Source organism: Peromyscus eremicus, chromosome 2, assembly GCF_949786415.1.
Source record: "Peromyscus eremicus chromosome 2, PerEre_H2_v1, whole genome shotgun sequence".
In the NCBI taxonomy this organism is placed as follows: Eukaryota; Metazoa; Chordata; class Mammalia; order Rodentia; family Cricetidae; genus Peromyscus; species Peromyscus eremicus.
In genome coordinates, this window is record NC_081417.1 from 131141510 (window position 1) to 131153259 (window position 11750).

General features: G+C 47.0%; 2 protein-coding genes across 2 annotated transcripts in view; one reads left to right on the top strand and one right to left on the bottom strand.

The window, feature by feature from the left end:
* Szt2 (SZT2 subunit of KICSTOR complex) overlaps positions 1-5982 on the bottom strand; it is a 45856-nt gene extending 39874 nt beyond the window's left edge. Inside the window, exons 1-4 of the mRNA XM_059254849.1 lie at positions 5885-5982; positions 2340-2465; positions 1500-1673; positions 807-977 (exon numbers count right to left, since the gene is read on the bottom strand). Of these exons, the coding sequence (XP_059110832.1) occupies positions 807-977; positions 1500-1673; positions 2340-2465; positions 5885-5911 (498 nt within the window). The 5' untranslated portion in view covers positions 5912-5982. The remainder of the gene's footprint in view (positions 1-806; positions 978-1499; positions 1674-2339; positions 2466-5884) is intronic.
* Positions 5983-6005: 23 nt separating this feature from the next.
* On the top strand, positions 6006-11513 carry Med8 (mediator complex subunit 8). The gene is made up of 7 exons (XM_059254850.1): positions 6006-6108; positions 7636-7754; positions 8427-8571; positions 9158-9298; positions 9471-9552; positions 10083-10331; positions 11127-11513. Exons 1-7 carry the CDS (start codon positions 6103-6105, stop codon positions 11189-11191), a joined length of 807 nt encoding a protein of 268 aa, XP_059110833.1. The 5' UTR covers positions 6006-6102; the 3' UTR covers positions 11192-11513.
* The last annotated feature ends 237 nt before the right edge of the window (positions 11514-11750 follow it).

Genomic DNA, 11750 nt, shown 5'->3' on the forward strand with positions numbered 1-11750 from the left:
AAAAGATTGTGTCCTGGGCTCCTCACAGGAGTCAGCACAACAGAAACCATTTCACAGAACTAAAGGAGTTGGTGGGGGAGGTGAGGGTTGGGGTCCTCACCAGGTGTGTGTGGGGGGAGGGGACGGTGAGAGCAAAGAAAACAGTCAAGGGCCAGACACCAAAGATGTTTACAGGATGGGTAGAGAAGTATGTGTCTAACTAACCAATGCCAACTAACCAGAGGAAAGCTCTTCTATGACCTGAGCAACCAACCAAGAGGAGACTTGCCGGAGTAAACCCGATGCACGTTCAAGAAGCCAGCAGAGGCTGGGGCTGTAGCTCCATCGATAGAGTACCTTTGAGCATGCGTGAAGCCCTGGGTGGCTCACACCCTCCAAACCCCAGCATTGGAGAAGTGGAAGCAGTAATCAGAAGTTCAAGGTCATCTACACAGCAAACTCAAAGTTAGCCTGAGTGACATGGGGCTCTGCCAAGGGGGTGAGGGAGACAGAGAGCGAGATGGCTCAGCAGGTAGATCCTCGCTACCAAGTCTGATGACCTGGGTTCCATGCTTGTAGAAGGAGAGAACTGACTCCCATAAGCTGTCCTCTGACTTTCACCAACAAGGTGTAGTCACACAGACACACAGACACAGACACAGACACACAGACACACTAGGGGTAATGAGAAGGATGGGGGGGAGGGACCGAAAAACTGAGGACCTGGTACCTGGGTACAAACAGTGGGGACAGGATAGGGCGTTGTCTCAACAGGTTATCTCAGAAACTCAGTCTGCAGGTACAAGTGTGGAGAAAAGACACACTACCTGGTGGGATTGCAGGCCAATAATGGAGGAATAGGCCTGGATTGTTACATAGATCTCAGGCTGGAAGTCAATACAGGATCCAGGCACTCGGAAGGGCCGAAGCAGCCCGCCCAGACAACGGGACAGAGCGTGGAAAACTTCATCAAACAAGATCTCCCCCGTGGAGTCATCCTAAGGGCAATGAAGAGAGAGAGAGAGAGAGAGAGAGAGAGAGAGAGAGAGAGAGAGAGAGAGATCTCACAAGAGTGTCCAAAGCAGCTCTAAGCAGAGTATAGAAATAAGCAGGCTTCCAGGACCAGCAGGACCCCATTCTTTTTTTTTTTTTTTTTTAAAGATTTATTTATTTATTATGTATACAATGTTCTGTCTGCACATATCCCTGCAGGCCAGAAGAGGGTGCCAGATCTCATTACAGATGGTTGTGAGCCACCATGTGGTTGCTGGGAATTGAACTCAGGACCTTTGGGAGAACAAACAATGCTCTTAACCTCTGAGCCATCTCTCCAGCCCCCCAGGACCCCATTCTTATGATCGACTGTGCCTGTGGATACGGAGTAGGCTCTGTTTCTGAACACCCATCATGCATTCACAGGCTTGTCTTTTCCCATAAGGCTGAGGTTGTTTTCATTTCCCAGCTCTCCCTGCTTCTCATTCCCATTCCATCTTTGTTACTGTTCCCCTCAAACCACTTACCACAATGCCAGTAGATGGGCTGAGGTCCAGCTCAATAACAAAACGATACTGCCAAGCCAGGAAGGTGACCCGTGTGGAAGGGACAAGAAGGAAGGGCCTTGGGACCACTGGTTCATCTGGCTGCCATCCAGGGGGCAAAACACTGAGGACTTCCAACTCCTGCTCAGACTGAAGCTGACAAGATGGAGGAGAAAGAAGGAGTCGTGGGCAGGAGACATGACAGCTCAGTGACTAAGAAAACTTGTGCTCTCAAAGAGGACCCCATGTCAGGTGGCTCACAACCACCTGTAACTCCAGCTCCAGGGCATCCGATGCCCTCTTCTGGTCTCTACAGGCACTTACACACATGTGACATACACTCTGCACACAGACACACATGTGACATACACTCAGACATAGACATACTAAAAAAAAAAAAAAAAAAAAAAAAAGGTTGAGAAGAGTTCCCTTTCTTCTTTGACTCCCAGTTTGGCCACGTCGTGGCTGTGAGGGTACAGAAAAAGCACTCAACCTCTTTAACATCAGTGTCCTCATCTGTAAACCGAAAACACAATCCTAACAGCAACCTAAGGTACTGCTATGCAGTCCAGGGGATCCTCTATATGAAGTGCTCCCTAGGCTTGCCTCCTATATCCAAAATGACCCTCCACTGGCTCCACTCGCAATAAACCAACCACAGATCCTCTGCCTCACTAGCTAGAAAAAGTATGAACACATTTTCTGTAAGGAAGCGCTTTGCAGGTAAAGCCACCGCCCTCCCAGCCTTAGAGCTCTAAGGAAAAAAAAAAAAGAGATCCTTCTGGGCTATGCCCTCACCTCCCACCTGTCACTAGGACATACCAGGAATTCTTGGGGTGTGGCCTGAACAGTCTGATGCAGATGATTAAGGAACCAAGCCAGGCGAACATTTCGGGAGATTCGATAATCTTTTTTCATTAACAGAAACACCTGGCCAGCTTCTTCTACCTAATGAGAGAGATAGAAGACAAAGAGGACACTGAGTTCCCAGTATATACACATCCAATGCAAGCAGCTTGCCCAGGAGCCCACACAGTAACAGGAAAGGCGGCAGAGGTGACATCTATCCTTGCTATCATGAGGAGTGCTCCCAACAGACCCCCACATAGATGCAGGAAACTTAGCTTCTTGCAGTGTGTTTTCACAAACGCTTACGTTTTTCTCTTATAAACCATAAGCTCCCAAAGGTAGGAGAGATGCTTTGTTCTGTTTTTGTGCCCCTGTGCTTGGCACACTGATTCACATGAGACCCAGTAAGTATCCAATCTGCTACATGAACACTTGTCAGTAACAGTCTCCGTCTTACCCACAGCCAACATTAAAGAAACCTTCACTGAGTATGTTTAAGATTCCTGAGCACATGAAGCCTCCTAGGTTTTATCTCATATCAAGTTCCTGTGGGTCACCCTCTCCACTCATACGCCTATCAACTGTCAATGCTTTAGTTTCTTTCCCCTGAGCCTTCAGGGATGGTCAGTTCAACAGCATCCTTATTTTTCTACCATACAAACCCCTGCCAAAGATGACTCAGGACATATTATTATCCTCTGTCCACACATATACTATGGTAGCTGTACTCTCACCGGAAGAAACCTACCATTTTGTCAAAGTGGTAAATCTTAACAGGTTTGACTTCTTGGTCAGCAAGCAGCCTTTCTGATTCCCCCAAGTTTTTTTTTAATCACCAGCCCAAGCCTGTACTCCCAGCAGACCAACTTACCTATCATGCACAAAAACTGAATAATCACCCTAGTTATTGTATCATTACAAACTGAATAAGCATGCTAACGGGTAAGAATGTGGTTTTATGACAGCAAGAAACAAAGCAGCCTGATCCTGTCCAGGGTCTTAGGAGGATGGGATGATGAAGGTCCAGCAGAGCTCTCTACAGGAGATGACCCGGATGGAGGGCAGAGACAACCACTGCATTACTGAACGAGCATTTGAGCACTCAGTTTCACAATGTACAGCTTCCACTGCTTTACCTTTCTCTTGCTTTCAATGCTCTTTGGAATGACTGATTTCTCCAAGGCCAAACTGAAGTCTGGTTTCACCTGTCCTTACAGAATCCATCTTGAACCAGGCATGTTTGCCTAGCTTTCTGGGAAAATTCCCCTTTATCTGTAATCCTTTGATTCAAACATTTCCAAAGTCTCCTAAGTTGTCAGACATTCAAGATGTACTTTATCAGAACCAGAAGGCTGGCTTAAGAGAATTTAAGCAGCTGGAATGTTTTTCAAAGTGGGATTCAAGCACCAGCTGCACCAGAATCACCTGAGTTGTTTATTAAAATGCACATTTGATTCCTGGGTACCATCAGAGACCAACTGAATTAAGAGCTGACAGATACCAAGAATCTACATTTTAACTAGCTCCCCTGGGGATTTTTCCATATTACTGTTTGAGAATTTTTTTAATTAGTTATGTTTCATAGCATTCACATTCATATGGAACTTCAAGACCTCAATACCAACCTCCCTTGAGTCTGATGGTGCCTAACTTCTGAAGCAGTCTGATAAACAAGACAAAGAGGGCTTTGGGAATCAGAGATCTGGATTCTCAAGTATTCTATTATATGCTATGCATGTGATCATGCAGGTGACTGAAATGTTTTCCAGGCTTCAATCTCTTTATTGTAATATCTAGATAACAATATCTCTGTGGGGATATTGCAATTAAATGGGAGGAAGAACAACGTTGGAGGAAGGCTGTCACTGTTTAGAATAGCCATCGAGGCCTACATACCATTTATGCCAAGCTGAATATCTGCTTCCAGGCACTGTGCTTCCTTTATTCTGGGTTTGAGATTAAGGGCCAAATTATTCTCCAAGCCTTTTCTAAGACAAACCATATGCTGTCTTCGTACAAAATAATGTGGATACCTCCCTCCTATTGGAAGCCTCTCGCCATTATAAACCTGAACTCTCAAGGTGAACCTTCTCTCTGTCTGATCTCAGTCCCCTCACCCACCACTACAATAAAAGCAAGCATTCGAGTGTTAAGAGCACCTTGGACCAAAGCTGACTCTGCGAGGTTTCTCATTTGTGAACAGGGATAACAAGAGTGACTATTTCATAAGGATTGTACCTGTATTAGATACTCAGAGAACTTACATTTCCTGAGCTCCACCTAACTGCTTATAGAGGAAGGTTAAATGCCCCACTAAACCTTAAACATCCTCATTTGTTCTTCTGAAACACCTAGTATAAGTCAATGTTCATTTCCTCCCCAAAGCTAAGGAGTGCATCAGTCTGCATCCACCCTAACACGCAGCACAACTTTGGGTCTAGAGCACTACTCATTTTTCTCCTCGGGAGCCTAACATCTCTAAACATCACTTTTTCTCCTTGGTATTCTGTTTCTACACTACTCATTGAGTTTTCCCATGTGTAGTTTCCCTATCACAGTCACGCAGACACACACGTGTGTGTACTCATACACATGTATAAGTACTTTGTACGCACACAAGCACAACGTGTCATAGCGTACATGTGCAGGTCGGAGGACAGCTTGTAGGTCTAGAGCTAGACCTATCTATTTGGGAATTCTAGCCCTAATACTGGCTGTGCAACTGTATTTCTTTTAATAGCTGTACCTCAGTTTCCTGAAAAGGGGGGTGATAATGGTGTTTCCCTGACAGGGCTGAAAGAATGGGTAACGGTAAAGTGCTCAGGGTGGCGGCTGGCAAGCAGTGAGAAGTCAACAAGTTGCCATTACTGTTTTATCATTACACATATCCATCGCCCTTCCCTCCTAAGTATTTTTCTGTGGCCACGGCCATTCTAGCCAAATCTAAGGTTCTGTTTCTTTCTCAGATCCTCTCATTCGGCTAGAATGAGCAGTCCTCAGGCATCTTAGCATGATCAGGCACCTCACCTGCTCTGACTTTTCAGTTTTCTGCTCTGTACTTGAGAATAAATACTGCCAGATTCCCTACATGAGTTCTTCGCATCTAAGGGGTGCCTCATCTGACTTGATCCCCAAGCCACACCACAGAACAAACATTTTTATAAAGAAGGAAACTGGATCTGGGAAGTTAAGACTGCTAGAACGGTTGCAGGGCTTTTCCAAAAGCATGGACTGCTAAAGCGAAATCAAGTCATGCTATCGATCACATTCCAGTAGATGAGATGCAAAAACCCGCCAAGTCGGTCAGCTTCGGCGTAGCCGGATGAAAACCGCCAACTAATAACCCAAACACGAGTTTTGTCAGCACCACTGTATCTAGGTCTGTGGGTGGGAGACGAGGACCAGGATGGCATCTGAGTAAACAAAACAGCTACAGACTGACTCCTCGAGGCTCCGGAGGCTGGAGGCCGCTACACGCCTGCCCTCGGGCCTCGGCCCCGCACCCGCCCGCCCCTCACCTCCGGCTCCGGGCGCTCCGAGGCCATCACACAGCCCTCCCGCGCCGGCCCGGGCCAGGAAGGCTGCTCCACTCCTGACCTCTGACCCAGCTAGCTCGGCACCCGGCAGGAACCGGAAGTCGTGGGGATGGCTGCGTTCTACGCTTTCTGATTGGTGAGCACAGCTGGCCGAGCGAGAAACCGGAAGAGGAAGTGGTTGCGCCAGCCGGGCCGTGGCAATGCAGGTGAGAAGCGGCTTGGGCCTTCCATCCACTAGCCACCGAAGGACTCTGGGCAGTTAGGGATGTGAAGAGAGGGCAGAGGTCCCGGCTGTTTGGGGGAAAGGCGGCGAACCGGGAAGAGACGAGGACAGCTACGGGAGGCGCGGGGATTGAGCCCGCGTTTAACGCGAGAGGGTCAGAGGCCTGGGGGGAGGCAAGGCCGACTTGCTTGATTGTGTGAAAGGATCGAGTTGGCATTTGGGAAGGTTCGAGAAAGTAGTGGGCTGGCACCAGGCTTCGACCTAGGCTGTTGGACACAGGCATAACAAGGCTTCAGAAGGCTGAAGGGATTGTGGGCTGCGAAGGACGAAAACTAAGCTGTTTGTAATCCGAGGTGTGGGTGGAACCTAGTATTTAACCCATCAGTCACAGTGTCGGGTTTGCAAATCAGCTTTGTAACATTCTTCCCGGCTTGTACCCAGTTGCTAAGGGCGGAGAAGTGGAGTAAATAGAGCACAGATGGTCAAGCGGAAACCCTCTGCAGACTCAGCATTTAGAGTTGTCTAACATTCAGAAACAATGTTGGTTTCCTCGCCTTTGTCATTCATTACTCATTTAGTCGGTTGCACCTGGTAGTCCTACAGCGAGTGTTTATGGGTCACCCGAGCTTACAAAAGAGACTGGGATACTGGCACAGAGAGAGATCCATGAGTACACATTGACTCAGCAAATGCTAAGGATAAACGACCAGTTGGGGATGGGGACGGCAGAGCTGGTATTCAGAGAAAGCCTCACACATAAAGGCAAAATGTGAGATTCTCCAGACTGTGTCGTTGACAGTAGCTGCGCTCACAAGGCAGAGGATCATGATGTACGTATATGTACTACAGAGGTACCGTGAGATAATGAACTTCAGGAATTCCTTCTGGCCTTAAGTGCTGGTAGCACCCCTGCTATCATGGCTAGCACCCCTGCTATCATGGCAAACCTTTCTAAAATGTACTGAACTTTCTGAAAGAAATGTGTCAACACCAACCCCACAGAGTGACACAATCCAAGGATTCTCCATATGCCCAAGGGAAGCAGAGTCATGACAGCAGGCAGGAGGGTGGTAGGCAGACTATGTCCATTTTCCAGAAAAGGGCTAGACTTACAAAGAAGCCTGTGCTCCGGCTTGAGCATGGTCTTGTTAACTCCGCTGCAGATCTAAGAGAAGGTCGGCTTTAAGAGAGGCAAACCTTTTGAGCTGGGAGGAGAAAAGAGGAGAAATGATACAGCTCTAAGCCAATTTTGTTATGAAGACAAAAAAAATCATGAAGTCATAAGCAGAAGGGAATTAGGTCTGGTGCAATGTTCCTATTGAAGTACCGTGGTGTAGGAGGATGATAGAAGGAATCAGTTGGTAGGAGGACTTTAGGCCAGGTGAACAGGTTGAAAGGTCTAAGGGTTGATGCTGTCTGTAACCCAAATACCAAGACAGAAAACAATTGAGCTTTTCTGTATGTGTCACCCTCACTTGTATCTGAGTAACCAAACATCCTACTGCTGCAGAGGGAGGAGAAGCAGCTTGAGGCGTCATTAGATGCCCTGCTGAATCAAGTGGCTGATCTGAAGACTTCGCTGGGGAGTTTCATTTACAAGTTGGAAAACGAGTACGACCGGCTGACCTGGTAAGGATTGCCAGGACAGGCTGGAGAGGGATCCATGGGTGGTGGGGCCAAGCCCCCTGGCTGACAGGACATCTCCAGTGATGTAACTATTTATCAGTTTGCAAATATCCTTTTTGGTTTGGAAAGAACTAGGTTGCTCAACACTGACAAGTATAGTTTGGCTTAAGGCCTCCATTGCAAGGAAGTAGAGAAGTGCCCAGTTTCCCAACCGTGGTTATTTCTAGGTTTTAATTCTTACACTTGACTTCTTTGGTGAGGAGGTATTCCCCCAGTGGAGGACAATTATAGCTACATTCATACTGGATCTCCTTCCACAGATGGGGCTCAGCCTGAGATACAGCCTACTCTGGAATGATGGATTCTGTTACTAGACTAGGAAGGAGGCTTTTATCCACTTTAAGATTACCATAGTATAACCACAGTCTCTGTTTTCCACTACTCCCAATCCCATTCAAGCAATGAGTTGCTTTTTTTTTCCTATGTCTGTGTCAGAAATTGAAAGTGTGTTCCTCTTTCCCAACTCCATCCTCTCTGCTAGCAAATCTGGTCCTTGCCTAGGCTAGTCATAGGGCTGTGAGTCTTCTGGGGGTGAGTCTGGGTGTTCCAGCATTGGGAACTTACAGAGATTACTTATAGGGAAAAATCGTTCTGATGACTTCTTACCACCCCCAGGCCTTCTGTCCTAGACAGCTTTGCACTGCTGTCTGGACAGTTGAACACTCTGAACAAGGTCTTAAAGCATGAGAAGACACCACTGTTCCGTAACCAGGTCATCATCCCCCTGGTGCTGTCCCCAGATCGAGATGAAGACCTCATGGTAAGAAGAAAGGATTGAACTTGGGAAATCAAGTCCTTAAATGAAAGTCTAGCGCACAGTTGTTGATTGGATCCTCTGTATAGCAATGAAAAGTAAGGGCTGCCATCTGGAAGACTTGCTTTTTCATCCTTCTGGAGGCTGGAGTCACACTTAAACAATGCTGTGATAACCAAGGCCCATATCACCAAGTCCATGACCTTTCTTTTCTTAAAAAAAAAAAAGTCAGTTCTGCCTGCGTGTGACTTTGTCTGATCAGTCTTTAAAATGTGGGGTTGGGAATTTAGCTCAGTGGTAGAGCAAACAAAGTCCTGGTTTGGTCCCCAGAATGGGGTGGGGGTGGGGAATAAAAAAATACCAAACAAAACAGAAACAACAACAAAAAGAAAATTACAGTGTGGCTGTGGAGGGTGGAATTTAATTTGCCCTAGTTCTGATGGAGTGTGTGTGAAAAGACAGTGCCACAGAAAGCTATATTTGTGCCTCAGGTTGTGTTGTCTCTGAAAATGCAGTTGCCTGTGGAAAGGAAACTGGGTTAGAATCAGTTTACTTGGATAGCACAATAGGATCAATACAATCTGTGTTACAGCGTCAGACTGAAGGACGAGTGCCTGTTTTCAGCCATGAGGTTGTCCCTGACCATTTGAGAACCAAGCCTGACCCTGAGGTTGAAGAGCAAGAGAAGCAGCTGACAACAGATGCTGCCAGAATTGGTGCTGATGCAGCTCAGGTTGGACTGAGTCACTGCCCTGCTGCCCCATCCCCATCCCTTCATAAGAAGCAAGACTTTACCAAGCCTGTGTAGTAGGGGTTGGTTAAGCTGGGCTGCCTCTGGAAGAACATAAGAAAGATGCTTCATGAGAATCATTACTAATCACTACATCAATTCGTATGTGTTACAGAAGCAGATCCAGAGCTTGAATAAAATGTGCTCAAACCTTTTGGAGAAAATCAGCAAAGAGGAACGAGAGTCAGAGAGTGGAGGTAAGGAGGGATGGTTGGCAAACAGGGAGAGCTGTACAAGACCACTAGAACAGGAATGGTAGTCTGCCTGATGGTGAAGTGAGGACTTAAGAATGAGCTGCTGGGGCTGGCAAGATGGCTCAGTGGGCAAAGGCACCTGCTGCCAGGCCTGACCTAAGTTTGATCTCTGTGACCTCTATGGTGGAGGGAAGAACCAAAAGGTTGTCCTCTGACCACCACACACAAAATAAGTCAGTATGGTTTTAGAGAAGAAGCGTGAACTGGCGAGGAAAGGTCTGTGTCTTATCAGTGCTCTGTGTTTAAGACTAGCCTGGAAGCAAATGGAGGAAATGGACAAAGTGAAAATTAAAGATAGGTTTGGGGACTTCGAGCTCTTTGATGGGGCTGGAGAGGTTCTAGATGTTTCTGCAGTCAGAACTGTAAGCCTGGTGGTCATCACTGGCCTCCTAGCTGCTGGGTTTAGTCTAGAACTGAATACACACTTCAGCGTTCTTGCTTTTTTTTTTTTTTTTTTCCTTTTTTTTCTCCAGGTCTCCGGTCAAACAAGCAGACTTTCAACCCTGCAGACACTAATGCTTTAGTGGCAGCTGTTGCCTTTGGGAAGGGGCTGTCTAATTGGAGACCTTCAGGTAGCAGTGGTCCTGGCCAACCTGGCCAGCCAGGAGCTGGTACTATCCTTGCAGGAACCTCAGGATTACAGCAAGTTCAGATGGCAGGTGCTCCAAACCAGCCGCAGACAATGCTCAGTGGAGTCCAGATGGCTCAAGCAGGTCAACCAGGTAGGGCAACATGGACTGACTGCAGGAGTGTGAGAAAGAGCTAGATTAAGCCTCCATCAACCCCAGACCTGGAGATTTTCCTCCTTTGCATGGTCACTCAAAAGACAGTCAGAAGCTGTGCAACAGGTACCAGAGAAGAAGGCCCTTGACTAGCAGGAGCTGTTGTTACCTTTTACATCTGTCTCAGATTTTTGTCTCAACTGTCCTATTTATTCTGGATGGTAGAGAAATAAGTGAGCGGACCTTGATCAAGACCATTTGGTAGATAATCAAGACCATTCGGTAGATAATCAACAAGCTGGTAGTTTTTTGGGTCTGCCTGGATTCTTTCCTCTCACCCTGTCCCTTAGTCTTGGCTTCCTGCCCTCTCTCAAGCTCATTTTTACTTCCTGTGAGAGCAGTCTGGAGGAGTTCACAGGGGCAGCTCTTCTGCACGGGTATCTCTTCAGGCTGTCTAGGGAAAAGGACAACTAAAACAACAGAGAACACACTACTCTCTACCTGTGACATTAAACAGGGGCCACATAGGCCACATACCTGTCTTTTCCAGAGGTAGATGAGCAGAAGACCGTTGGGGGGACTGTTCAGACCCCTCTTCTCCTTTCAGAACACCCCTTTCCTCCTCGATACCTTCAGTGAGGGAGCCGAGTGAGGCAGCAGCACACCTGTGATCTCTGCTCTCCAGAGTCAGAAGCCACAGAGGTCCTGAGGGCCAGGAGATGACAGGAATCTGAGAGCTGCATTTCTCATTTATTGTGAAAATTGATCAGATGCCTGTCTTTGTGTTACTTTTAGGGAAAATGCCAAGTGGAATAAAAACCAACATCAAGTCAGCTTCACTGCATCCCTACCAGCGGTGAGTGTGGACAGCAGCCTCCACTCTCAGGTGATCTGTGCTGAGTTGGGCAATGAAATTATCTTTTGCTCAAGGCTTACCTAGATGGGTACAATGAAAAGAACACAGGCTTTCAGCAACAGACAAATCTCAGCTCTACTGTGAATAGCTGTGCGACCTTGGGAAAGTGACCTCATTTTTCTGAGCCTGGGTTCTTATTTGTAAGTGGTGATAATACCTACCTCATAAGGTTGTTGTGAGGATTAAAATGAGAAAAACGAATGTAAAACACTTAGCATGGTATATGAAATACTGGGTCTTGAATAAATGATAGTTTCTTACTTTTCCACCCTGCTATTCACTGTCCTGCACCCAGAACTTACTGTGATTGATAAAGCTCCATGACAGTGGTGAACTAATGGATACGGGATCAAGTAATCCAGGAACCATGGCAGCCTGTATGTCTTCGAGGTGTATTGTTTCTGTAGGCTCTTCTGCCCAGGTTCCATCTTGCTGGCTCCATCCAAGCTACAGGCGAAGAGGTTTCTAGGCTGGGACACTGTCCACCTACAGGTCTGATGAAA